The sequence below is a fragment of the Sinohyriopsis cumingii genome, unplaced genomic scaffold, assembly GCF_028554795.1.
Source record: "Sinohyriopsis cumingii isolate HCF-2022 unplaced genomic scaffold, ASM2855479v2 utg004484l, whole genome shotgun sequence".
In the NCBI taxonomy this organism is placed as follows: Eukaryota; Metazoa; Mollusca; class Bivalvia; order Unionida; family Unionidae; genus Sinohyriopsis; species Sinohyriopsis cumingii.
The window spans coordinates 50,009-77,897 of NW_028316765.1; the positions used below are offsets into that span (position 1 = coordinate 50,009).

General features: G+C 34.1%; 1 protein-coding gene and 2 long non-coding RNA genes across 3 annotated transcripts; 2 read left to right on the forward strand and 1 right to left on the reverse strand.

Moving 5' to 3' along the window:
- Positions 1-371: 371 nt before the first annotated feature.
- Positions 372-27,649, reverse strand: LOC149769147 (uncharacterized). Its single transcript, XR_016419403.1, has 3 exons — positions 27,436-27,649; positions 862-1,085; positions 372-535 (listed from the first exon to the last, which is right to left on the reverse strand). It is a non-coding gene; the product is annotated as an uncharacterized LOC149769147 (long non-coding RNA).
- On the forward strand, positions 3,796-4,626 carry LOC149769148 (uncharacterized). The gene is made up of 2 exons (XR_016419404.1): positions 3,796-3,966; positions 4,429-4,626. It is a non-coding gene; the product is annotated as an uncharacterized LOC149769148 (long non-coding RNA).
- On the forward strand, positions 12,791-16,004 carry LOC149769149 (LIM/homeobox protein lim-4-like). Its single transcript, XM_089949962.1, has 2 exons — positions 12,791-13,842; positions 15,670-16,004. Exons 1-2 carry the CDS (start codon positions 13,707-13,709, stop codon positions 16,002-16,004), a joined length of 471 nt encoding a protein of 156 aa, XP_089806088.1. The 5' UTR covers positions 12,791-13,706.
- Positions 27,650-27,889: the final 240 nt, after the last annotated feature.

Below are 27,889 nucleotides of genomic sequence, written 5' to 3' on the forward strand. Positions count from 1 at the left end.
GCGTGTGTGTGTGTGTTGAGCTTGCGCCGGAATTTATTCGTTTGTTCCATAAGTAGTTTTTCTTTTCGTATAAATGATGTTGTTAGTCAATACATTGTTCATAATTCACGTTTAACCATAGCGTTTGAAAAAGCACTGTAATTGTCCAGGTTTTCCAGCATTAAAAATATTATCTTAAGATACTGTAATATGTCCCAAATATTGTAGGTCCCAAGTTTATTACTACGTTAATTTAACATGTTTTCAATGCCTTTTCATTCATATCTTCTTTTTCACTTTCTTTCATATGCTGTCTGTCAACCTTATCAATAGCGACTTAATACATGCAAGGTACAGCATATTACATGTCGGACTCAAAGACTTACTTGTAAAGTAAATTCATGGTTGTTATTATTATTATCTTAGTCATTTCCTTCTTCTCGTGTGGTCCATGAAGATCACGTGGTTTCAGGTGCTCGTCTTTGCAGACACCGACATATTTCAAAAGGTCTCATGGGACAGTTTATCTGGTGAATTTTCATCCGACAATGACCTACTGAAGAAAAGTGAGAATAAACTTGCACTGAAGTTACAAATAAAAACAAACTAATGATGTTTGTAGAAAACATACATTTGAGATTTTGACTGCGGGAATCAGGTTAATTCCTAATGCAACTGGTGGCTTTTATGTTGAACCAACACTGCCACCAACCCCTCTTTTTTACATTCATTTTGACAGGAAGGAGCTATTTTCAATATTTTCCTGTGACAAGGCAGCTAAATGAATCAGTATGTGCCATAAGCACAAATCAAGTTCACTAGTTATAACAAATTAGCATACTTTTCATCACCCCTCAACCATCTAGATTTTTAGATATTTACCTCTGTAGCAGGGGCCCCGAGTGGCCGAGTGGTCTAAAGCGCTCTCCGTTACGGATCACTGCCATCTCACCTCTGTCTGCGTAGGTTCGAGTCTCGGATTCAGCCAATGTGGGTATGTCAGAAATCTTGCCAGTAGCTTCTCGAGGGTCGGTAGTTCTTTCCGGGGATTTCCTGGGTTCTTCCTCCACCATTAATACTGGCCGCCATGTATAGCCTATCTTGTGCTGAAAAATGGCGTTAAACCCTAAAACAACAACAACAACAACCTCTGTAGCAGACACATGTAAATACGTAAGCCAAATCGGCTGCTATTTGCAGCCCAAGTTACGCATTTGATCTCCAATGTACGTCTAGCAATCCCCAACAAGTCAACCATTTCCAAGCCTAACTCAAAAGTAAATCTCAACCACATTACAGATTTTGCTTCTGTGTGAATTTATAAATGCTAACCTTGTGATAATTAGGTTCATGCCTCCTACCTTAAAAATTAGGTGTCAAAATAGGAAACTATTGTGACACTATTTAGTATTTTGAAACTATTTAGTTGTATAATACTATTTAATTTTAAGATATAATTATCGTGACATTTTGTATTATCAATAGATTATTATTATGATAATAACATTGTTGAGTATTATGAGTCTACTAAGTATTCAGGCAATGTTGAATATTATCATACAATTTAGCATATGACACTATTAAGTGGTGGTAACGGTTACCCATTATGTTATTTGTACACGTCCTAAAGTGGAATAATATAACACACAAATGTTTTCTTTGATTTCTTTAAATAATTGGTGCTGTTAAATGTGTTCGTGAAAGATATGAAAGATTAATTGATTTTGTCTGTGCATTTCATTATCTCTTTACTGAGTTCCACCATGCTTTTGCTTCTACCGGTAGGTTTTCTTGTTTTGCAGGGCGAAGGCGTCACCTGTTTCCGATGTGGATTCCAAATTACTGAACGCTATCTTCTGCACACTAACGACCGGTTTTGGCATTTACAATGTGTCCAATGTTTTGTCTGTCAGGCAACTCTTGAGACACACAAGTCGTGTTTCTTCAAAGGAGATATTATTTATTGTCGTTCGCATTATCACAGGTATTTATTTTCAACACGAAACAATTAAACTCCTAATATATGTGTATGTGGTTTGTTTTTTTTTTCTTTCTTTTTTTATGGGTAGTGATTTCTCTGTATTGATTCTAAAGATCAGTGTGGCCTTAAGTTAATATTTATATATAAAGTAGGAAATGTTTTTGAAATCGAGAAGTTTTGTATTAACAATACATGACAAAGAACCAAATGCAAATCATATATATGCCATTATTAAAGAACTTATCGATTTTATTAATGAACACATTATTTATCCATTTCAGAGAATTTGGCACGAAGTGCTATGGATGCCAGAGACTGATTGAAAGCACCGACTGGGTTCATCGTGTACATCATCAAGTATACCATCTTGCTTGCTTTTCATGCGCCGTATGTAAAAGACAACTTAGCAAGGGGGATGAGTATGTTTTGAAGGAGAGTCAAATCATATGCACACATCACAGAAGAGAGAATTTAGACGAAGGATCCCACAAAGGTGAACCTTGTTAAATTTCATTTTTGAATATTGTATTGTATTATGTGTTTGCCACGAGACAATTTACAACGTAGTGGGTGTTGCTGATAATTGTTTGTGGGTGGGGTGGGGTGGGTTGGGAGTCTGTTTTTTGTTTAAACAAAATAGGAAAAAGCTGCATTATCCCACGTTCAGAATTTCTGAAGTAATTTTCCTGAACATATTTTCTTAATTTGATTTTATATTATTTATTCAAAATTTTACTCAATAATCTATATTTCGCCTCTAATATGACGTTGATAAAGAGGTGTCAACAATATGAGATTCTTTTTAACTGCAATGTAAATTAAAATATACCGTTCCTTTGTAAATTTTTCAGATTGGTTCGTAATAAAACAGATGAATTTTAGAAGTGTGTAAATAAATGAATAAGAAAATGTCAGGTGGGGGTTGATCGAATTTTTTTATTATTTTGTAATGCATATCAAAGAATATTTAATGAAAATTGCGGTTAACATATTGCTATATTGAAATGCGCTAAACATCATTGTTCTAATTAGAAGGTGAGATATGGTTCAAATTTGATATGAAATTTTAAAGCATAAATCAAGGTGTTCCCAACATTTATTGCGGTTACAGTAATTGAACTTTTAAACATGAAATCATGAAAGATGCAGTCTTTGTCAGATGCATTAATTATTTTAAAGTGTAGATTAATTTTATCCTTCATGTCTACCTCTCTTCATTCCTTCCCTCTTTTTTTCGTTCTAAACAAAATGAGAGCCAAGCCTGGACGTTTAGTGGAAGCCCGCCATAGGGATAAAGTATAACGTTTCAAAATTTCATGAAATATGTATTGGCTTAATAATCATACAACTATTGTTTTCATTGTCATGTTCGTCATTATAATCCTTGTAGTAATGTGTGTGATGTGTGATTTTGAATTTTTGACGTAGCTTTACGAAATTTCAGCCATATCGCTATGATGTCTGCATTCTGACAGTTTATAGTGATGTGTAGCACTGGGGCATCATGCCGCAGACATGTAGCATGATATCCCACAAAGTCACATTATGATGACACCAGGTCGACCAGTTCTAACACTAACCTCTTAATGCTGAGCGCCAAGCTAGGCAGGTGTTTGTACCATTTTGTAAGTCTTTGGTATCACTCGGCCGGGGATCGAACCCACGATGATCTAACCACTAGGCCATCGGAGCGGTTATACAGAAATGTAATTGCATTCATTGCTGATTATTAATTATTAATTATTATTATTGTTCAGATTCTGAAAATGAGCAGAGAAGAAAACGGCTGAGAACAAACTTCAGCGTGGAACAGTCTCGCATTCTTCAGGGCAATTTCGGTTTGAATCAGAATCCAGACGGCATTGAAATAGAAAACATCGCACAGATAACTGGACTTAACAAGCGCGTGGTCCAAGTATGGTACCAGAATGCAAGGGCAAAAGAGAGAAAACAAAAACAGCAAGAGAGTTCCAGTCCAGAACACAGGACTACCGCTACAAGGCCAGGTGAGTCGGAAGGAAAACGAGGCAAATTAAACTAAATAAACCAGTGATAAATAAACAAGCTTTGAGCAAAACGTATAGATTTAAAGGTGGTTTATAAATAAACAAAGAAATAAGTCATAAATCTCGGAAGCTATTTCACTTTTCATTATTGTTGCTAATATTTAATCATTTTTTCCCGTCCCACTTTCCTAAATCAGTTTATTTATAAATTTTAAAAAAATAATGTTACCAGTGCCCGAAGTTGGAATTGTTCATTATTTCGGTCATTTCTTTCCTGTAATTTTCGCCAGGCTGATATGTTTTGAATCTTCGACAAACAAATATATTGCCTATATTTCTATCCGTCGCTCTTTCATCCCCTTCCTTTATCATGCGATTTGGATGACATGGTCTTTTCCGTTCATTTTCTTTCCAGGCGTGTGTGGGGATTTATATATTTATTTCTGTGTTTATTTATTTCAGGGCTTTGTCAGTGGGACAGCACAGGTGAGAGTCAAGATAGCAGCAAATAACATCAGAAGCTTATTTTCCTCATATACTGTGATATTTCTAAATTATAAGGACCAATGGGTTCGTCCCTTTACAAGCACTTGTACCAGATGAACTGTTTTTGTTGTAAAAAGTGTGTTTTCCTCTTTTGTTTATATTTCATTTTATATAAAACACATGAAATGCTGTTTCCACGAATTTCAAAGTATTTAGATTAAATGAATAGCTTCTGATAAATCTTTGATTGAAATTCCAAACATTGTTAATATTACCGCTGAGACAGTTGAAGTGTATTGTAATTAGTTTCTCGTTATTAAGTTTTCGATTTCATATATATATTCTTTCTTATATTTCCACAATCCTGTACCGCTAATGAAATTTTGTTAATTTAAATGTAATATTACAAGCTTTGTTTACTTGTTTATTTTACTACCTTTGGACTAAGAATTCCAGTCTTTTCCAGGTATCTCTCTTTAATCCAGCATTTAATGCTCTAAATGGATCAACACGACCAAAGATTTCTTTTATGGTTAATAATGCATTCCTAACATTACAGTTATTGATATTTCTATAATTATATGAAACTCATTCTGAGTATTGAACGAAGTTAAAGTCCCCACTTACAATAGTAGACTCATTTTTATATTGGTAAATATGTCATTTATATTGTAAAATAGTGGACTATCGTTATATGGCCAATATGTATGAATCAGTGTTAAAATATTCAACTACCATCAGGATCCTTTTACATTCTTTTATATCATGCTCAATTACTTGACCACACAGAGCCATAATATATGAAAAGTTTTATCCTCCCTATAATGTTTATCTTGTAAGCAATATATGACATTGTTTTATTCTGAGATAACCAAAAACATTCATACAGTTTCAAATCTCCAAGTCCACACTGGTTGGTAGATATTCATTTATGTTTAATCCATTCATCTTCATTGTAAGGGTACAAATTCCTCACTTATTATGCTTTGTGACCAACTAAGGAAGTGGCTATAAATACCACAAAAAGATTAAGATGGAACGACATACAGATTAGGAAAAGCAGTGATTTGATATACGCAAGTGAATTTTAGGCTATATGTTTAAGTGTTTAAAATAAATAAATAAATAAATAGATAAATAAACAAATAAATAATAAATATGTAAGTAAAAAAAGAATAAGCAAAGAAATAAAATAAACATAAGAAATAAAAGAATAAATATTTAAATAAATAATAAATAAAATATATAAATAAATAAAAAATAAAAATATGTATATATAAATAAATACATGAATACATAAGAACATACATAACTGATAAATATCAAGATACATAAATATATAGAAAAATAAAAAAATTCGAACATTAGTAACAGAAAATAAAATAATGGCACGTAACTGTTATATTTTAATAAAGAATTAGGAAAACTAGACTTGTTGTTTACATATCTAATTTCTTATCTTACATGAGCTTGCATCTATCTATTTATCTATCTATCTATCTATCTATGGGATGGTAAATGGCCCCCAGGGCCATGGCGTCAGAATAAGAGGCGCGAAGGGCCTCCATGTTAAGGTCCCATTTTACCCAAAGTGCCGTTCCTGTATTTCCCATATTACATTCCCATTGTCCCCAAAGTTGCCCACCACCTTTTTGACTGGAATTTCTCTTGTCCGTGAATTGTCGTGAAAAGACAACTCTTGGTGGGGCGGGACATATTTATAGGTTAATGCATTTGAAATATGAACGCGTTTTTCGAATGGAAATGCTGCACGACCTTTGGAGTGCAGTATATCCATCCGACAAAACAAGTTCATATTTGCCCATGCAAACGTAGTAACCATTTTATTATATGCTCATTTTATTCAATTCTAAAGATTTATATGAACAAAATACACTTCAAGAAACAAAGGAAATGAATGTATGCAGTATTCCAAACTCCAGCGCAGAATCATCATTACACAACAGCATTATTAATGCGCACGTAACTTCGCCTAAATAAATTTGAACTTAGTCGCATGCTAGACATGATCGTCGAAAGAAAATGGCGTTTTGGTCTACTTAAAATTGAAATTCCGATTCATATTGTGAATGAATGCGCATGGCAAGAACTTTTCCACTTGATCTGGAATGAATAGATTTTGGTATTTTGTTTTGAATCTAGGAAATTTCGTGATTATGGACTGCATTTATATTTGATATTTCCATACGAAATACATCGGATTGAAGAAGCGAGAGAGAAGCGTGTTGGCATCTGCAAATCGGTTTCTGTTTCTGTCATTAAATGTTTGAAATCATTATGTCTTTTAATTGCAATCATGAAAACGACGCTATGGAATATAATGTGTATTGTATTGTATTTTGCACCTGAATATAAAGAAAGGCCGCCACGTAATACTTTTTAAGTTTAGGTATATAGCGTTCGTGTAACTGCTCTCGAGATGCCAATATATTATAATTCAAAATAAGAATTAAATCTGAATATTTTCAAATGATCTCATTTGTCAGGCCTCTATCTCACAGCGCAAACTACCATACGCAATTGTTGGACCAAACAAAATTACATTCTTCTTAAAAAGTATTTTTCATGCAAAACCAATTTGATTAAAATTGTTACTTTCAAATGTATGAATGTGATAATTAAACAAAATCAAATAATAATTTATAGTAAAAGAATGTTTTGGTAACCGTAAAGAATCTTTGACAGGAAGATATTGAAGGTTTCTTTTGTTAATTATAGCATACCATCGTTCAGCATTACACCCTAGTTGGACATATTTTTATTAAAAAGTCTTTCGGTCTGTCTTTGTAAAAGTATCATATTAATTAAATATTAATAAATACGTAAACAGGCATATAGTATATGAAAATACACCATCAGTGTCAGTCCTGTCTACAAAGGACACCAATTTGAAAGGGAAGTTTTGGGCCTGTCTTTTTTTAAAACTTATCTTTATACACCTGTTTGACTGTATGATCTTAAATGTAGATGTTTCTCATATATCGTGGTGGGCAATCTTGGTTAATGCCAGATATGTCATTTTATGTGACAACTTTAGATGGTAAGATCTATACAATTTCACAATGAGTTATTTTGGATTAGCTCGACAGTTTTACACAACAGCTTTAACAGATATAGGCTTTTTCTAATCATTTATGACCTAGGGACACATTGCACAATTAGTTGAAATAAATAGTTGAAAAATACCACTTACGATCTTACTTATAAAAACAGCATTCTTTTACAATTTAACACTGTTATAGTGTTCATCGTTTGCTTTAATCGTTGCATTTATTCTTTAATAATGTCTGCTTTGATTTCAAGATAAATTGAACTTGTTCTCCGTAACTAAGTTAAAAATGTCTGACGCTCTTGTGAAAATTCACGACGAACATAACATGTACAAAATCTGAAAACATTTTTAAACTATTAGCCTAGTTTGATCTCAAGAGATAATCGGACACAATGTACAATGTTGTTCATTACAGCTTTCAATCATCAAGGGCCATAACTCTCTTGAATAGTATTGGAGTATAATCGGTAATCATTACGACAATCTTCAGATGACAACCAAGCTGCAATACTAGTATCATAGGCAACTAGATTTTCAAATATGGCAACAACGTAATTTATAGCAAATAGACTCACTACTCAATGGACGACGAATCATGAATATCAAATATTTACATTCTTAAAAATCAAAGAATAATATAAGGTTTTCTAACCATCAATTTTTCGAGTGAAATTTTGCATTGCACCACGGATGATATCTTCTTATGCATATAGTTGATACTATTCAGCAATCGGATATTTCAGGTCTGCATATCTGTTTACCCATAAACCCTGACTCTTTGAGCTTTGCCCAGCAGACATGGATACACAGATTTACAAACTGATAGGCCCTTTTCTATCATCCACTATAGATGCAGTGATGATAAAAGTAAGTAATTACTGTACAGGCAATTTAAACGGAAAGGGTTAAACTGTACTTGTCAAGAAACGTACTTTATATTGCTTTAAATATGGTTCTCAAAAGCTGACCCTAATCATTTATAGCATGTAGACACTAATCTTAAGTTGATTAGATGGTACTTTGTCATTGTTGGAGGCATTGGTGGTTTCAGTCGCTTCATCGCCTTCCTTGAATGCACAGATAACAAAGTTGAGACTCTCTTAAACTGATTCTAAGTGGTATGCAGGAGTTACCGTTAAGGTTTAGGTCTGACAAAGGCATGGAAAACACTGAAATACTGACTACATGATTAGAACCCGTAGACCAAATCGTTATAATATGATTACAGGCAACGGTACGCTTAACCGGCGCATTGAGCTTCTATGAAGCGATGTATATGAAGGGATTCTAAGTTATTATGATGATCTCTTCTATTCATGGAAGATGAGATTTTGGACATCATGAATAATGTACATATTTTTACTGTTCATCATGTGTTCCTTTAAAAAAATAACGAGAAGCTGATCATCTGGCGAAATGCATGGGCAATGCATAGAGTACATACTGTCAGACCATCTCCGATGAGACTATATAGCATGGCTCATGAATAATACCTTTGAGTCCCGTGAATTTATAAAGATGACCATAGTAATGACCTCATAATAATTGTTACAAAAACAATTGTTTTAATGTTAAATTGATTCGGTTGTTTTATAATGTTAAATCTAGGGAAATATCGATATAAGGGCAGAATTTAAATATATGTGATAGTAAAAACTTTGGGATGGTAGTGACACAAAAGGACATAGAGACTAGTTTACACACACACAGAATCAACATTTAACACAAAGTGGGTGATAACATGTTATTGGGTTATTTTCAACATGCAAGAATTAACATCTGATACCAAATGGATGAAAAAAGGCTGTGTGACTAATGGCACATAAAAGAATGAACATATAATACCAAATGGATAATAAAAGAGGTTAACATAAATCGAAATTATTGAGCGGATTATTGATATTTATTAGTCTATTAACTTGATTACATATATTGAATTTTGTCAATAACGTCGATGAATAACAATTAATTTAATTTGCTATATCCTCTCTACTTTGAATGATTTGAAAATTAATAATAAACACAGACCTTTCATCTTCGTGTGGAGAGCATGGAGGGTTGGACATAGGGGCAAGTGGGGTGCACATGCCACACCTCCTGATGTCACCTCAAAACATGATTTGGTTTACGTGCGCAAAATATTATGTCTGACCACTACGTGTATGCCTCCACCCCTTCCAAAAATATTTCTGCGGGCGCCTCTGGTAAAGAGGAATCTGGTTACACTACCAATGAAGAAAAATGTAATGATTCGCAGAATTGCGTAGCTGTTTAACAAGGAGATGAGAGATATGATCACTTAAAACTTTTTGGTGAAATAAGACAACAAAGTATAGTCAAGTATATTCAATCCGAAGAAAATATACACAGATGGAGTACTTAATATAAAATCTTCACATACTCAAAAGGTTATATGCTCACCAATATTATGGCCAGTACATGGGGCACTGAATGAAATATATTTAAGTCATTTAAAGGACACACACACACACACACACACACACACACACACACACACTGTAACACCCAGTGTGTTATATATCGAAAAGACCAGAGTTCAAGACTTAAAATACTTTTTTTAAAGAATAAAGGTGAGATGGAAAATTATTTTCAATTCTGCATAGTGACTTTACATAAACAGAGTCTGTCATACGTGCATTAACAACTAAATTTATTAGACTGAAAGTAACACATTCTGAAATAGCAGCGTGATCTCAATAAAAAATTTTTTTTTTACTACTAGTACACTTAAAAAGTGTGGTGGGAGATAGAAGCGGCATTATAAAGAATTATTTAATAATTATAAAGTATTTAAATTCAATTGCAATTATGTAAAAAAATCTATTTAAAATGTCTCATAACAATTTGATTCAGGTTTAAGATTTTAAAGTGGCAAAGTTAATATCGGTTATGTAAAAACATATAACGGTTTTGTTTTAGAATACATGGCCGAAATTCTTTTGTTTTTTTTTTTTTTTTTGGGGGGGGGGGCCAAGCATCTGTCTGGTGCCACTCCCCCATTTTCTAAAAAAAGTACTTTTTATATGTATTTGTATACCCCGCAGGTATGCAAGTTTGTTATCTTATATAAAAAGAATTTAGTTCAATTGCTTTTAATTTAAAAATTTTGAGTGGGTATTTTATTTGTTCCCTAGTGTTATTTAAGGAGTGGTTCCTCCGACATAGGTATTGTTCCTAGTCGGAAAACTCCAATCCCCCTTTGTTTTTTTCCTCAGTGACCTTTGCCAGAGGTCGACTATGTCACGTGTATATTAAAATGTGTTTTGCTATATTGTATGTTTTACTATATATGTTGTGGTAGGACGGCAGTGTATTGTATTTCCCCGGTAGTTTTTCCATTTTTGTTGTTGTTGTTTTTTGTTTCTTTTTCGTTTTTGTTTGTTTGTTGGAGATCTGTATTTTGGATACCAAAACTTTTGCTCCGAGTTGCGGGATGAGATGAGGGTTGCAGTCCGCATTGGCGGCGATATACATTTTTATTGGGTGTCTTACAGAATTCCTCTCGCATGCCCCTACTCTGATCTCTTCTTTGAATTTAGAATTTTGCCGGGAAGACGGTGCATTAAAACTTTGAGAAAAAAAATAAAGCTAATGTCTTATATTAGTGATCATGATGTGGTATTCTTTTTCTACCTAGATCCTCATACTTTGCCGAAATGACAGCTCTCTGCCAGTGCACTGTCTGCACGCGTATTTATAGACTCATACTCACGTCACATGACCTTAGTTAGCCAACCAATGTTTGTCTTTCTCATGGTTAGTCATGGAGGTAACCGAGGCAACTGTTCATACTGCATGGAAAAATCCCGCGGCACACAGCATTTTGACAAAATTAAGTTGTCCAATCAATGTATGTGGTGTGCGTTTTTACTTTTTATCTTATTTATATATTCATACCTATGATTAAGTAGAACTAAACGAAACGGACAAGTGAATTTTGATGCGAATTGAGCGAAAATACAACGTACTGCTGATGCAATGAGTTGTAATATGCTTAGAAATCGTCCCTATCAAACGCATACTAATTCGCACATGAAAGTAACACAACAAGTTCTACATAACTAAGAACTTACAATAATGAACAGTAACATTAGTTCTAACTTGTTGTTCAACAGATGTCTGACAAGAGAAATGTGATTCTTCGGCTGGGTACACTGATTCCATCACTATCCTACATCTATGATGTTTCGGCAACAGAACTCTACCGGAATGTTGAAGCCACTAATTTATGGACTAACATCAGCTTTTTTGGTGGTATTAAGGTCGATGTCAAATCACGTCCGTGATCTGGGCCCACGTGCTAGTGGATCTCGAACATAATTAACGTTGAATCTAAATATATGAATTTGTTTTGTGTGGTTTTCGAACATAGCAAGTTCTGCCATGTCTTGCATGTATTATAATTTTTAAGTTTTATGATACTGTTGTAAGGTACTTAAATTGTCATATTATCAATCTAAACAGAATCCGAATCACGGTGCTATAACTTTCCAGGGAGTATGTTTGTTTCAGCTTTGTTAGATACAAATATATATAACAGTAGCTAATGGAAAATAATACAAAAGATATTTAAAATAATAACAGCAAAAACATTGAAAACAACCGCAACGACGATAGTACTATTGATATTTATGGGGATTATTATAACATTAACAACAGCAACAATAACAAATTTTAATACATTTAATATAATTTATTATAACAGAAATGACAATATATGTGATGACAGATATGAAACGCATTTTCGCAGATGACGTCTTTCATTGTTATGAAAACCTAAGATAAATTATATGCTACACTCATCTTTAATATGATGATGGCATTTATTATGATGATGTTATTTATTATTATGATGGTATTAAGTATGATCAATGTATATAGTATTACGATGGTACAATGATGGTATTTAGTGGTACGATGGTAATTAGGATCATGATGTTATAGAGCATGAGGATGGCATTTAGCGTGTGATAGTATTAAGCATCGTGATAGTATTTAGTAAGATAATGGTATTTAGTCTTATGATAGTATTTAGTATGATTATGGTATTTAGTATCCAGATGGTATTTAGTATTAAGTTAGTATTTAGTATGATTATGGTATTTAGTATCGAGATGGTATTGAGTATTGTGATAGTATTTATCATTATAATGGTATTTATTATATGACTGTATTTAGTATGATGATGATATTTAGCAATATGATATTATTTATTATTTTGAAAGTATTAAGTATTATGACAGTATTTAGCATTATGACAGTATTTAGTATGATGATGTGATTTACTATCGTGATTTTATTAGGATGATGATGTTATTTAGTAACATCATGGTGTTTAGTATTAATATATTATTTAGGACGATGTTATTTAGCATAATTATAGTATTTAGTATGAAGATGGTATTTAGCATAATGATGGTAATTAGTATCATGATAGTACTGAGCATGAAAATAGTATTTAGTATTATGATAGTATTTATTATGCTGATGGTAATTAGTATGTTGATGGTATTTAGTGTTACGATGGTATTTATCATGAGAGTATTTAGTATGATGATATTTAGTATCGTGAAGTTATTTCTTATGATGATGGTATTAGGATGAGTTCGGTATTTATCATTATGATGGTATTTTCGTATCATGATGGTATTTTAATATTATGATGGTATACAATAGCATGATGGTATTTAGCATGATGATGGTATTTATTATGATATGGTATTTAGCATGATGATGATATTAGTATCATGGAGCTAATTAGTATTTTAATAGTATTTAATAGCGATGATACTTTGTACTGTTATGACGCCATTACTATTTTGACACTATATAGTATTAATATATAATTATTGTGACAATTATTATTATTATTCAGAAAATACTTAATATTATACATTTTAGCATATGACACTATTAAGTGGTGGTAACGGTTAGCCATGTTGCTATTTGTACACTTTATAAAGCTTAGTAGCATAACACAAATGTTTTTTTACTTTTGTCTTTTACGATTTGGTGCTGATAAATGCATTCGAGAAGGATGTTAAAGATTAATTGATTTTGTCTGTGTATTTCATTATCACTTTACTTAGTTCCACCATGCTTTTACTTATATCGGTAGTTTTTCTTGTTTTGCAGGGCAAAGGTGTCACGTGTTTCCGATATGGATTACCAATTACTGAACGTTATCTTCTGCGCAAACAACCAGTTATGGCATTTGCAATGTGTCCTATGTTTTGTCTGTCAGGCAACTCTTGAGACACACAAGTCGTGTTTCTTCAAAGGAGGCAACATTTATTGCTAATCGCATTATGACAGGTATATATTTTCAACACAAAACAATTAAATTCCTGATATATGTAGGGTGTTTCTTCTTATGGATAGTCAGCTTTCTCTGTATTGATTTAAAGATAAGAAAGTTATAATTTATATATAAAGAAGGAAATAATTTTGAAATCGAGAAGATAGTTATTAGCAATACTTGAGAAAGAAAAAGTATAAACGCAAATCATATATATGCCATTATTAAAGAACTTATCGACTTTATTAATTAACACATTATTTATCCATTTCAGACAATTAGGCACGAAGTGCTAAAGATGCCACATACTAATTGAAAGCACCGACTGGGTTCATCGTGTACATCATCAAGTATACCATATTGCTTGCTTTTCATGCGCCGTAAGTAAAAAAACAACTTAGCAAGGGGGATGAGTATGCTTTGAAGGAGAGTGAAGTCACATGCATACAACACAGAAGAGATATTTTCCACGAAGGACCCCACAAAGCTGAACCTTGTTAAATTTTATTTTGAATATTTCATTATATTCTGTGTATATCACTAGACAATTTACAACCTGGTGGATGATGCTGATAGTTGCGTGTGTGTGAGTGAGTGTGTATCTGTGTGATGTCTTTTTATTGTTTAAGCAAAATAGGGGAAAGCTACAGGTGCAATGCAATATTCCGCTTTTAGAATTGTAAAATTAACATAGCAAATCATATTATCTTAATTTGATTTTATATTATTTATTCAAACTTTTGCTCACTAATCTATGTTCCATCTTTAATATGACGTTGAAAAAAGCCTGTCAACAGCATCAAATTCTTTAAAATTACATAGTAAATGTTACAGCTTGGTTCGTAATTAAACATGCGTATTATAGAATTGTGTCAATAAATGAATAAATAAATAAATAAATAAATAACTGAATAAGAAAATGTCAGGTGGGGGTTGATCCAAAATCATTTTATTTTGTATGCATATCAGAGGGCATTTAAAGTAAATTGCGGTTAACATATTGCTAAATTGAAATTCACGAAACATCATTATTCTTCATGAAAAAAGATATGTAAAGAAATCGTTCTAATCAGAAGATTAGACATGGTTCAAATTTGAATGTGAAATTTCGAAGCATAAAACGTAGTGTGCCCAATATTTATTGCGGTTACAATAATTGAACTTTTCAACATGAAGTCACGAAAGATGCTGTTTTTGTCAGATACATTAATTATTTTAAAGTGTTGATTAATTTTATCCTTTATGTCTACCTCTCTTCATTCTTTCCCTCCTTTATTTTCGTTCTAAACAAAACGAGAGCCAGGCCTAGACATTTCCTTTGAAACCCGCCAAAAGGGATAAACTTTACCCATTCAAAATTTCATGAAATAAGTATTAGCGTAATAATCATAAAACTAATGATTTCAATATAATATTCGTTAATATAGTCATTGTAGTAACGTGTGTGATGTGTGATTAGGAACTTTTAAAGTAGCTTTTTTAAAAAAGGTCAGTCATATCGCAACGATGTCTGCAGTGTGACAGTTTATAGCGATGTCTAGCACTGGGGCATCCTGCCGCAGACATGTAGCATGATGTCCCACCCAGTCGAATTATCCTGACACCGGGCCGACCAGTCTTAACACTAACCTCTTAATGTCATGCACCAAGCGAGGCAGGTGTTAGTACCATTTTTATAAGTCTTTGGTATCACTCGGCCGGGAATCGAACCCACGACCTCCAGCATCCGAGGCGGACGCGCTAATCATTAGGCCACTGGTGCGGTCATACTGTAATGCAATAACATTAATTGTTTTATATTATTATTATTATTATTAATTTTCAGATTCTGAAAATGACCAGAGGAGAAAACGGCTGAGAACAAACTTCAGCGTGGAACAGTCTCTAATTCTTCAGGATAATTACGCTTTGAATCGGAATCCAGACGGCAATGAATTAGAACACATCTCACAGATAACTGGACTAAACAAGCGCGTGGTCCAAGTCTGGTACCAGAATGCACGGGCAAAAGAGAGAAAGCAAAAACAGCGAGAGAATTCCAGTCCAGAATCTATGACGACTGCTACAAGGCCAAGTGAGTCTGAACGAAAAAGAGGAAAATTAAAACCAAATAAATTAGTGATAAACACACAAAGTTTGAGAAAAATATATAGCCTTTAGGGTGGTTTATAAATACACTAAGAAATAAGTCATACTATTTCACTTTACAATATTGTTGCTAATATTTAATCTTTTTTCCCGTCCCAATTTCCTAAATCAGTTTATTTATAAATTTAATAAAATTATGTTACCAGTGCCCGAAGTTAGAATTGTTCATTATTTCGGTCATGTTTCTTTCCTGTAATTTTCGCCATTCTGATATGGTTTGAATTTTCGACCAACAAATAAACCTTTCTCTTGGCCTATCTCTATCTTTCTATCCGTCGTTCTTTCGTCCCCTTCCTTTATCGTGCGATCTGGATGACATGGTCTTTTCCGGTTGATTTTCTTACCCGGTGTGTGTCGGGATTTATTTATTTATTTATTTCAGGCCCATGTCAGTGGGACAGCACATGTGAAAGTCAACATAGCAGCAAATATCATCGAAAGCTTGTTTTCTTCATAAACTGTGATATTTCTAAATTATAAGGACCAATGGACTCATCCTTTTACAAGCATTTGTACCAGACGGACTGTTTCTGTTGCAAAATTGTGTTTTCCTCTTTTGTTTACATTTCATTTTATATCAAACACATGAAATGCCGTTTCCACAAATTTCTTAGTATTTAGATTAAATGAATAGGTTATGATAATTCTTAGATTTAAATTCAATACATTGGTATTATTTAGCGCTGAGTCAGTTGAAGTGTATGGTAACTTGTTTCTCATTAAGAAGTTTTCGATTTTATAGATATATTTTTTATATATTTCCACAAGCCTGTACCGCTAATGAAATTTTGTTAATTTAATTGTAATATTACAATGGTGTGATCAGACGTATAGCTTTGTTTACTTGTCACTTTTACTACGTTTGGAATAAGAATTCCAGTCTTTTCCATGTATATCTCTTTAATCCATCATTTAATGCTCTAAATGGATCAACACGACCAAAGTTTTTTCCCCTTAATAATGAATTCCTAGCATTACAGTTATTGATATTTCTATAATTATATGAAACTCATTCTGGGTCTTGAACCAAGCTAATGTCCCCACTTACAATAGTAGACTCATTTTTATTTTGGTAGATAAATATCACTTTTATTATAGTACAATTCTGGATAATCATTGTATAGCCAATATGAATCAATGACAATGTTGTATTCTGAGATATTCAAAAACATTAATACACTTTCAAATTTCCAAGTCCACAATTGTTGTAGAAAGTATTTTATGTTAATCTATCCATTTTCATTGTAAGTGTACAAAATCCACACCTATTAAATGCATCATATTTTGTGATCAACTAAGGAAGTGGTTATAAATACCACAAACCGATTAAGATAGAACGACATATTGATTAAGAAAATCAGTGATTTGATATACGCAAGTGAATTGTAGGCTAAATGGTTAAGTGCTTAAAAAAATATATAAAGAAATAAAAGAAATAAAGATATTAATAAATAAATAAAGAACAAGCAAAGAAATAAAATAAATAATATATATATATATATATATATATATATATATATATATATATATATATATATATACACACACACACACACAAGAAATACAGGTATACATAAGAAAATAAATAATAAATATATAGATACATAAATATATATGGAAATAAATAAATTCTAGCATTAGTAACAGAAAATAAAATAATGGCAAGTAACTGTTAAATTGTAAATCAAGTATTAGTTAGCAAACTAGTCTTGTTCTTTACATATCTAATTTCTTATCTTACATTAGCTTTTATTTCACTTTTATATCTATCTGTGCGATGATAAATGGCGCCTGGGGCCAGAGGCGTCAGTGACGCCCCGAGCGATGATGCTGGCCCAAAGAGAATACAAGACGCGAAGGGCTGAAGCCCGGAGAGGGTTATTCGGAGCGGTCTAGTGGGTTTGGGAGTGCCTGTGTGTGTTTGTGTGCGCGCATAAGTTTGTGTGTATATGTATGTGTTGTATGTATCTGTGACACGTACGTTTGTGTTTATTTTTTATCTTAACAAAAAAGGTTTTTCCATAAACTACAAAAATAGTGTTTGTATGTGTGTGTATTTTTGTTCGTGTTTGTTCACGTACGTTTGTATGTGTGTATGTGTGTTTGCTTCCATCCTTAACAAAAAACTGATTCTTAGCAAAAAGTGCTTGTTTTCGTTTGGGTGTGTGTGTACTGAGTTTGTGTGCTTGTGCGTGCGGTTTGCTTGTACGCGCGCGTACGTTTGTATATGTTTGTGTTTGCTCTTTATCTTAACAAAAATACCATTGTTCCTTCGCAGTGTGTTTGTTTTGTGTGACTATAACCACTAACTCTTTTGCAGAGGTGCTTGTAGGTAATGGTGTGGTTGGTAGATAAAACATTTCCTTCTCCACAATGTATTTGATACTAAATAGATAGGTGATTCCATGTCTATAAGGTTTTATATCCCTCCCTGCCAGGCATTACAGATTTTTTCCGCTGTCACTGTTTTGCCTGATTGAGGTTGTAGCCAGTGTTCAGTACAGTGACGCCATAATTCGCATTGTCCCTATACAAACCCACTATGTTTGGTCCCTATACAGGCCCAATATTTCCATGTGAAAGTCCCAATGTTCCCAAAGTCCAGGTCCTGTATTCCCCATAATAAATTCCCATTGTCCCCAAAGTGCCGGTCCTGTATTCCCCACACTAAATTCCCATTATCGCCAAAGTTGCTCACGACCTTTTAACTGGGATTTCCATTGTCGGCGAATTGTCGTGAAAAGATATAACGCTTGGTGGGGCGGGACATATAACATTTTATTATATGCTCATTTTTTTCTTCTCTGTTATCTTTTTGTTGTCAGAATCGTTCAGTATTTTATGATATTGTACTCGCGCACGCAATTCATATTGCATTCATAAAGGAACTACTTTCTATTGTAAACAAACAATGGGCGCAGACGCCAGCACTTTTGATTTATTTTATTTGTTTATGGACGAAGTAAACCAACTGTTTGTGCCATTTGAAAGTAAAGATGACAAAGTCAGAATGTGGATGAATTCATAGACTCATAAAAGAAACATTCAAGGCGACTGAACATGATATCAGAAATGTGCAGCGATGGCTGTATGATAACTACTTTGCAAACAAATCATGTACACTCACGTAGTAGGCTCTTTACATTTTGGTTGATTACATTTGTTTCAAAAAGCAGATGGTTCGTGGACTGACACATACCAGCTGCTTTGCTACATGCCGCGTTAATATTTTTGATACAATGTTTCGGGTTTAGGCAGTCGATAGACGTCAGATTCCATAAAACCGCTGGGTCCCTACAAATAACATGCAAGTGACAAAGCATAAACTGTCTTCTTTAGCTGGTAATAAGGAGAGAGAGAGAGAAACGACATCGAGGACAGCCGACGTATTTTGGGTGCCCTCTATATCAACTTGAAACTATTTGTTCGTAAGTTTTTATTACATTTATTAATTACATTGATTTCTTATGTTTGTTGCTTAACAATTTAAATTTCGTTTGTAGCAATCTGTAATTTTGACAGAGTGCTTTTTTGAATACAAGACACAGTTTTACACAACAGCATGAGACCATATGAGCAAAAATCACGTCGCTCTTAGGAGTAGCTGATAAATAATTTGGACCACAGTCGTGATCCATTATACCAATTAATATTTTTTGTATTACTTAATTTTGTAATTTTTGTAATCGTGTAGTTTAGAGAATTGTGCCTTTTCTACTACAGTGTGTAAGATTTGGAAACATTTTGGGAATTTTTTCTCCAAGTAGTATTATGGCCCAAGGACATAAAACTATGTATCAAGGGGCAAGACTTGATCAGTACTTTCAAGTTAAAATAGAGAAAGGGGACAGGAAAGATATTTTAATAGCCTCTCACCCCAAATAATGCCAACTGCTAGATTTCGGGGACGCTGCAGATTGACTCCGACAATCAGACATAATCACCGCTTTCAAAGCGAAAGGATCACCCATAGATGAGATTGAGGTAATACAAAATGGAGGGAGAAATAGATTTATTATCTACCCTCAAAGACTATGACCACCCCCCATTAAACATGGGGCAAATGGACATTAAGGGAATGACAGCAAAGGTGTCAGAAGCCCACCCCACCCCAATCAACAGAGGGTTAGAGCCCATAACAAGAGAAGTACTGGTCTCGGGGCACCCCTTGGAAGTTGAAAACGAAGCTCTGATAGACAAAATACAACAGAAATTCCAGATTAACATTAAAAATTTTTAAAAAATGGCAACTGTGTGGGGATATCAGAAAATAAAAAGCGGGGTAAGAATCATTACAGTTGCCAAAGAGGACGCAGCCAAACTCCCAACAATATTCTATGTTTTGGGTTTCCTGCTAAAACTTGGTACAAGGGATGTGAGTACGAGCGTCCCTGTACACGGTGTAGGAAAATTGGGCATGCGCACAGAGACTGTACAAATCCGGTAGCCACAAGCACATATACAAGTGCGGCGGCTACAAATACAACAAAAACTGTTGATGAGGCAATAAATTGCGAAAATTTGATTGATTTCGTAAATACGGACATAACTGACCCGACAACCTCACAACTAAATGACACAACAACCACAATTTATGGAAACGCGCAGACACCCAAAATAAATACAACTCGTAAAGATCTAGAGTGGGAAGATTTTGTCACCCCAAAAAAGACCTGCCGACCAGGAACCCCCAAATACGAGGATGAACTATTAGGGAAAAACCCGTATTTTCTAATACAACTTGAGGATGAAATTATCCAAGAGAGTGAGGGGAAACAAGATGAGCCACCAGGAATCAAACCCATGACATCAACATCAACACCGGCGCAGAAACGCAAACACACCACGTCGTCGCATGACTCCTCCCCCGAAGGCGGGTTGAGCTATGTGTACCAAACACTAAACAAAACCCAAGGAACAGTAATCCCGCCCGTAAGGGCTAAAATCATAAAGAAAAAAATAAAGCCAAAGACAAAGACAAGGACCTTGAAACCACGACAGAACAAACAGAAAACGAAAATGGCACTGACACGGAAAACGAAAGCGAATCCGAATCAGACATGGAAACCATAAACGACTCATAGCAACCAATCAAACGAGGGTCTGGAACCAATCCAGAGTCCCACAGGAATGTAAACATAACATAAATACAACAACAGAAATTTTAATATACAAATTTAATTGAAATACACACAATTAAGTTCTAAATAAAAGTGATGCGGCACTGGGATTGAAGCAAATATGGAAGAAACAAACTTCCGCATCGCTACTATCAACAGCAATGGGATAGACAAAGTGAAAGCAGACAAAATAGCCAAAGAAACAAACTTTGATGTAATAATGAATTACGCCAGAATTCAAATTTTTATGAGAAGACAAACTTAACGCAATAGTGACATGCAACAATTTTACAAATAATGATATTTCGGGGTGGGTGGATAAGCTGGGAAAGGTTTGAGGAGGGGGAATTTTTTTTAAGGACGTTTGCTACATGTTAAAATGTTAAATTGGAATATAATAAATGTGTACATGCCAGTTAATAGAAATAAGAAACTAAATTTTATAGAAAACTTATCTAACTACCTACAACAATATTCGATGGAAAATCTAATCAGAGGGGGAAATTTCAATTGGGTAGAGGACGAAATTGACAGAACGACTGACCTAACAAGTTACAAAAGATACCGAACTGAAATGATAAATTTATTAAATAAACACAATTTACATGACATTTATAGAAAACTGAACATATTAAGAAGATAATTTACCTTTAACTATAAACAAAACCAGTCTTGCAGGATTTTACGGGAATTTTTATATAAAATTTTGTTTTAAATAAAACATACAACACATCTGAGGGGGAAACACACAAACATAGAATACTTTTTTTTATTGGAAATGGGGGGGGGGATCATCTGTCTGGTCCCCCCCCCCCCGTAATAAGAATGGCAAGAAATATACTTAGTTTTCCATCCTGAATATTCTCAAAATGTAATTTCTTAGTTCTGCAAAACCGAATTACATGAGCCATTTCATGGGTTCTCAAGCTTGATTATACATTTCGAAATTGTAATGTAATTTCGACTATATTACAAGAGCAATTTCATCCTCCTTACTGCACTGAAAATAAAATAAACATTTTATTCCATAGCGTCTTTTTGATAATTGCAATTGAAAGACTTCATATTTTCCCCACATTATGATTTCAAACATTCAATGACAGAGCAGAAACTCACTTGCAGATGTCAACACGCTGCTCCGTCGCCGCTGAAATCCGATGTAATTCATGTCGAATTGGCACATATAAATCCAGTCCATAATCATGAAATTTCGTAGAAGCGACAAAAATACCAAAATCTCTTCATTCCAGATCAAATGGAAAAGTTGTTGCAATGCGCATTCATTCACAATATGACTTCGAATTTCAATTTTAACTAGACCAAACCACCATTTGCTTTCGAACGTTCTGTCTAGCGCGTGACTAAGTTCAAATTTATCTGGGCGGAGTTATGTGCGCTTCAATAATTTTGTTGTGTAATGATGAATCTGCGCTTGTGTATTTCGTTTGGAATAAGGCATACATTCATTTACTTTGTTTCGTGTAGTGTATTTTTGTTTACATAATTAAACTTTAGGTAGAATAAGAAAACGAGCATATAATAAAAAGGTTATTGCATTTGTATGGGAAATTGTGAAATCATTTGTTCGGATGGATATACTGCACTCCCAAGGTCGTGCAGTATTTACATCCGAAAAACTCGTGCATGTTTTCGCATACAAATGCGGTAACCTATAAATATACTGTCTGGCAGTCATTGTTGCCAATGTCCAATACTGTGACGTCATCATTCGTATTGTCCCTATACAAACCCAACCTATGTTCAACTTTCCCTTGTCCTTATACAGGCCCTCAATTTGTCCGGATATTTCTTGTTCCTGAATCGTCCCAGGGGATCTTGTAATGGTTATACCCATTGTACGTAAAGTGGATATAATATTCCCCGTGTTAATTTCCCATGTACCCATTTTTAACACTAAAGTCCTATTGAGGCTAGGGTGTCCCAATCACTTGTCGCTATGTTCAATTCTCCATTCACTCCATGTTAAATTTCCACATGTTCAATTCCCATTGACCACATAGTGGTTATACAATTTTTAACAAAAAAAAACCAAGATCATATTACGTACCTACTCATTACTCACATCCCTCAATCAAAAAGGGCGTATTATTTTAATGAATCATTACAACCAGTTATATTATTATTATTATTATTATTATTATTATTATTATTATTATTCTTGTATTGTTGCTGTTACTGCTGTTTTTGTTCTTGTAATAGAGAAGACAGAAAAAGAACACTTTAGGTAGACAAACTGGAAGAATTGCGTACGAGAAAATCTCAGAACCAACATGAGAGACAGGAAGCAAAATCTAACGATGGCATATCACATAATAATATGATATGAATCTCAAACAAAAGGTCATGGTGTCACACCATTCTGGAAGTGTATGTGGTCACAAACACTGTATTTGTGTGTTGTATCTAGTTGTATCACTTGCATTTTCAAATGGCGGGCATAAATACAAGTCATCCATTGAATGCGGATTGTTACAATGCGGAATATTGTAATCGTTATGTCCGTTCTTCCGCATGATACAAGCTCGTTTTGATGGATGCCATGAAACGTGGAGAGTTATGTCATCATCACGTTAAGATATGCCAATTAGTAAATCACTTTGTTCGGGCAATTACTACGGCACGTTATGTCTTTTTAGCTTTATGCAGTGTATGACTCAATCTCGTTACCACACATTTTGTGGGAATATATGAACTCTTTCAATAGTCCATTTCGTACCGAATTTAACCGATTTGCTCCGTAATTATCCGAATAACCTCCCGAGTTACTTATACTCCAGCCAATCAAACGCTGGTGGATACATCTACATAATAAAATGGCGTCCATTGTTCTTTACAAATACTTCAGAAATAAAATCAACTATATGATTGAAATTTATATGTAAATTATCCACAGACTTTCAAAAACAAATCTGATAAACTCATATGAAACGCATTTTATTATACTGACGTTTCGGATGCACAGAAATAGTTTGAACAACTTGCTCTTTGATTGCCAGGATTAAATTTGTTTACTTCGACACCTTTTCCTTACTGACATGTACATGTCCAGATGTAAACAGCTCAAAGCTACTCTCTCGTATGGGTTTGAAATCCGCCCTGGTTTCCAAAAAATAAGACAGGATGGTTCCAATATTAAATTTCGTCAATATCTGCGGCAGCATCGCTGTTGAATATGCATTTTTCAATTCGATAAACGATGTTGAAGTAGTTACAGAAGTTGATGCTGACGATGAAGCGTTAGCCATATTCTTCCCACCACCAATTACGGTCAGCTGACCACCCGCCACGTGATCAAAATTCCGAACAAATTACGAAGTTCACCGAAGTCTGCATGAAATGGGGTATTGGAATTATCAAAAACACGCTGTGGAACTCCACGTTCATTTTATTTTGAGTGCAGTAAGTACAATCCACTTCAAATGTAGTCGAAATTACAATACAACTTCGATAACTATGTAATCAAGCTTTAGAACCGATGACATGGCTCATGTAATTTAGATTTGCAGAACGAAGAAAGTACATTTTGAGGAAATTCAAGTTGCAAAAATTAAGTATATTTTGCCATTATTATTACCAGCTAAAGTATATATGTTTATGCAATGTCACTTGCATGCTTCCCCAGTTTTGTTATGATCTGTAACTCAGTATCATGGCGTCTATCGCTAACCTAAATAGGAAACATTGTATCAACAAAGTTAACCGGGAAATGTGCAATGCGTCTCGAGTATCACAATACATTCCCCTGGCGGAAATAAGAATTCTTCGTCGTCTTTGCTTATTGCTCTGAGACTTACTTTTCTAACAAGACCTTCATATGCCTTTTCCCCCATAACTTGAGGACTTTCACGTAGAAAATGGTACGTATCTGACATATATGCGACAGCCCTTGCCTTCAGTGTGCTTTTGTTATTTTGATATACAACATAGATCAATGGTCATAGTCAAAGCAATTCAATGAACGAACAGTTTGAAACATTTCTCCTAAATAACTGTTTCAATGATCAAAATGGTATTTTCCATATTCGTATCTCACATTTGTTGTGGACATTCTGAATATCACTTTCATAAGTTGCCTTGTTTTAAACTTTCATTTGTGACTCAGTATACTCGTCCACTTCAATGTATCATCTTTACTTTCAAATACACGAAACAGCTGTTCTAGTTCATCCACAAAGAAATCTACTCAACTGAAACCTAAAGCCTACTACATGAGTGCACATAGTTTGTTTACAAAGTAATTTCTTTAGGCACATATCTCGTGTACGTGACTGCAATGTGAGTGTTCAGTATCATAACATACTGCACGATTCTGACAATGTAAGTTAATTGAGAAAAAAGGAGTATATACTAATAGTGTGCATTTTGATATTTTGTTATAACTATTTTGTTTCTTAGAACATTAACTTTGATTTCGGGCAATATAAAAATTAATGATCTATAAAAATTATTCTTAGCTGCAAGTGCAGGACAACGTACACCTGCATATATTTATTAGTTACTGCATTTGTATGGGAAAATATGAACCAGTTTTGGGATGGAATACTGCACGAACTTGTGAGTGCAGTATATCCTTCCAATAAAACGAGTTCATATTTTCCCATACAAATGCAGTACTCTTTTTATTATATGCTCATTTTTTTAATTCTACCTAAGGTGTAATTATATAAACAAAATACACTACAAGAAACAACGTAAATCAATGAATGACGTATTCCAAACTAAATATACATGCGCAGATTGTCATTACACAATGACATCATTATTAATGCGCACATAACTCCGCCCAGATAAATTTGAACATAGTCGCGCTCGACATAACTTTCGAAAAAAAATGGCGCGTCTAGTTAAAAATGAAATTTGCAGTCATATTGTGAATGAATGCGCGTTGCAACAACTTTTCCATTTGATCTGGAATGAATATATTTTGGTATTTTGTTTCGATTCGACGAAAGTTTTTGATTTTGGACTGGATTCATCTGTGCAAATTATACCTGAAATACATCGGATTGAAGTGGCGCGGGAGAAGAGTGTTTACGTCTGCAAATTTGTTTCTGTTTCTGTCATTGAATGTTTGAAATCATAATGTGGGAAAAATATGAAGTCTTTCAATTGCAATTTTCAAAAGACGCTATGGAATTTACTGCTTATTTCAGTTTGAGTGCAGTAATGAGGATGCAATTGCACTTCTCATCTAAATTACAGCACAATTTCGAAATGTGTCATCCAGATTGAAAATCTATGTAATTAGGATTTGCAGAATTAAGAAAAAAACATTTTGAGGATATTCAGGATGTAAAACTGTTAAGCATATTTTATTTTGCCATTCTTATCACCACATAAACTAGACGGTATATGCCTTGTCACTTGTATGTTATTTGTAAGGACATAATCTTCCGTCTTTTATATAATGTAGCTATTCTAAATCCGTAACATTGTATCAACGCGGAATGTGCCAAAACAGCTGGGTTTTTTTTCTGCAGTCCACGAAACATGTTTTAGTTCATTCAGAAACAAATTTAAACAACCACAACGTAAAGAGCCTAATACGCGTGTGTATATGATTTGTTTACAAATTAAAAGTGCTGGCATCTGCCTCCATTGTTTGTTTACAATAGAAAGTAGTTCCTCTATTCACGTGAATGCCATATGTGTATTGTCGCGCGCGTTCAGTATCGGGGAATACTGAACGATTCTGACAATGTAAAGTTAACGGGGAAAAAAATGAGCATATAATAAATGCTTGTATGTAACATAGATTTATCGAAGGAGGAGAAGGCTTCTTCTACTGATGTAGAACTAGTCCGCATCTAGGGTACTTTCTGACTGATATCAAGGCCGATCATAGAGTGGTTTTGCTGATTTAAAGATGAGCCACGTTCTGAAAGACCTTTTCTCAACAACTGATGAGAGGGAAATTAGCTGCTGTGATAGGGGCAGTTGATGAAGATGGAAGAGACTTATATTATCAAGGACATTACTTCGTCAACTATTTTTAATATCAAAAGAAGAATCATATGAGTCTCTGAAAGGTTTGAACATGACGTGTCCTGTCTGACGGCTGAACAACGGACTAGGGTTGGAAAGAGTTAATTAACGTCTTAACATGAAAAATGCACCCAGGAACGGTTGAATGGGTTTTCATAGGTGATGAAACATGGATTTTCTTTTCTGAACCTGAATGAAGAGAAAATAACACAGTAGAAGAAAACGACCAGAGACTACAAATCGGTCGATGTAGTCGGATCATCATTATCGTTTTATACTTATTGTTGACGATGCAAAATGCCTAGTAGATCACGTACCTGAATCTGCTAGTGCCACAGTGCATTGTTAGACACCCAAATCATTGTCAGATGACGTTGTGTAACACTACCGAATGACATGTCCACGTCCCGGTACCCAACGTATCCATCTACTCCGTGACATCTCACCTTTGCATGAATCCGCCGAGTGACAGACTTCTTGAAAAAGTACAATATCCAAGCTTCACCATATCCTCCAGACAGCCCTGAATTAGCTGCAAGTGATAATTAAAATTATTGTTTTATTCTCAGTTTTCATCAGTAAACTAATTTTATTTCCATTTGTACCATTTCAGTTTTCTGCATATTAATTAAACATTTAAGCTAAAATCTATTCAAGTAATATATAAACCGAGACAAAGACCATTAATTACTTATTGATGAGAACATACCAGATGGGTTCCTAAATTATTTGGTGAAAATATACCATCTGTTTTCCTAAATCAGTTTCAAA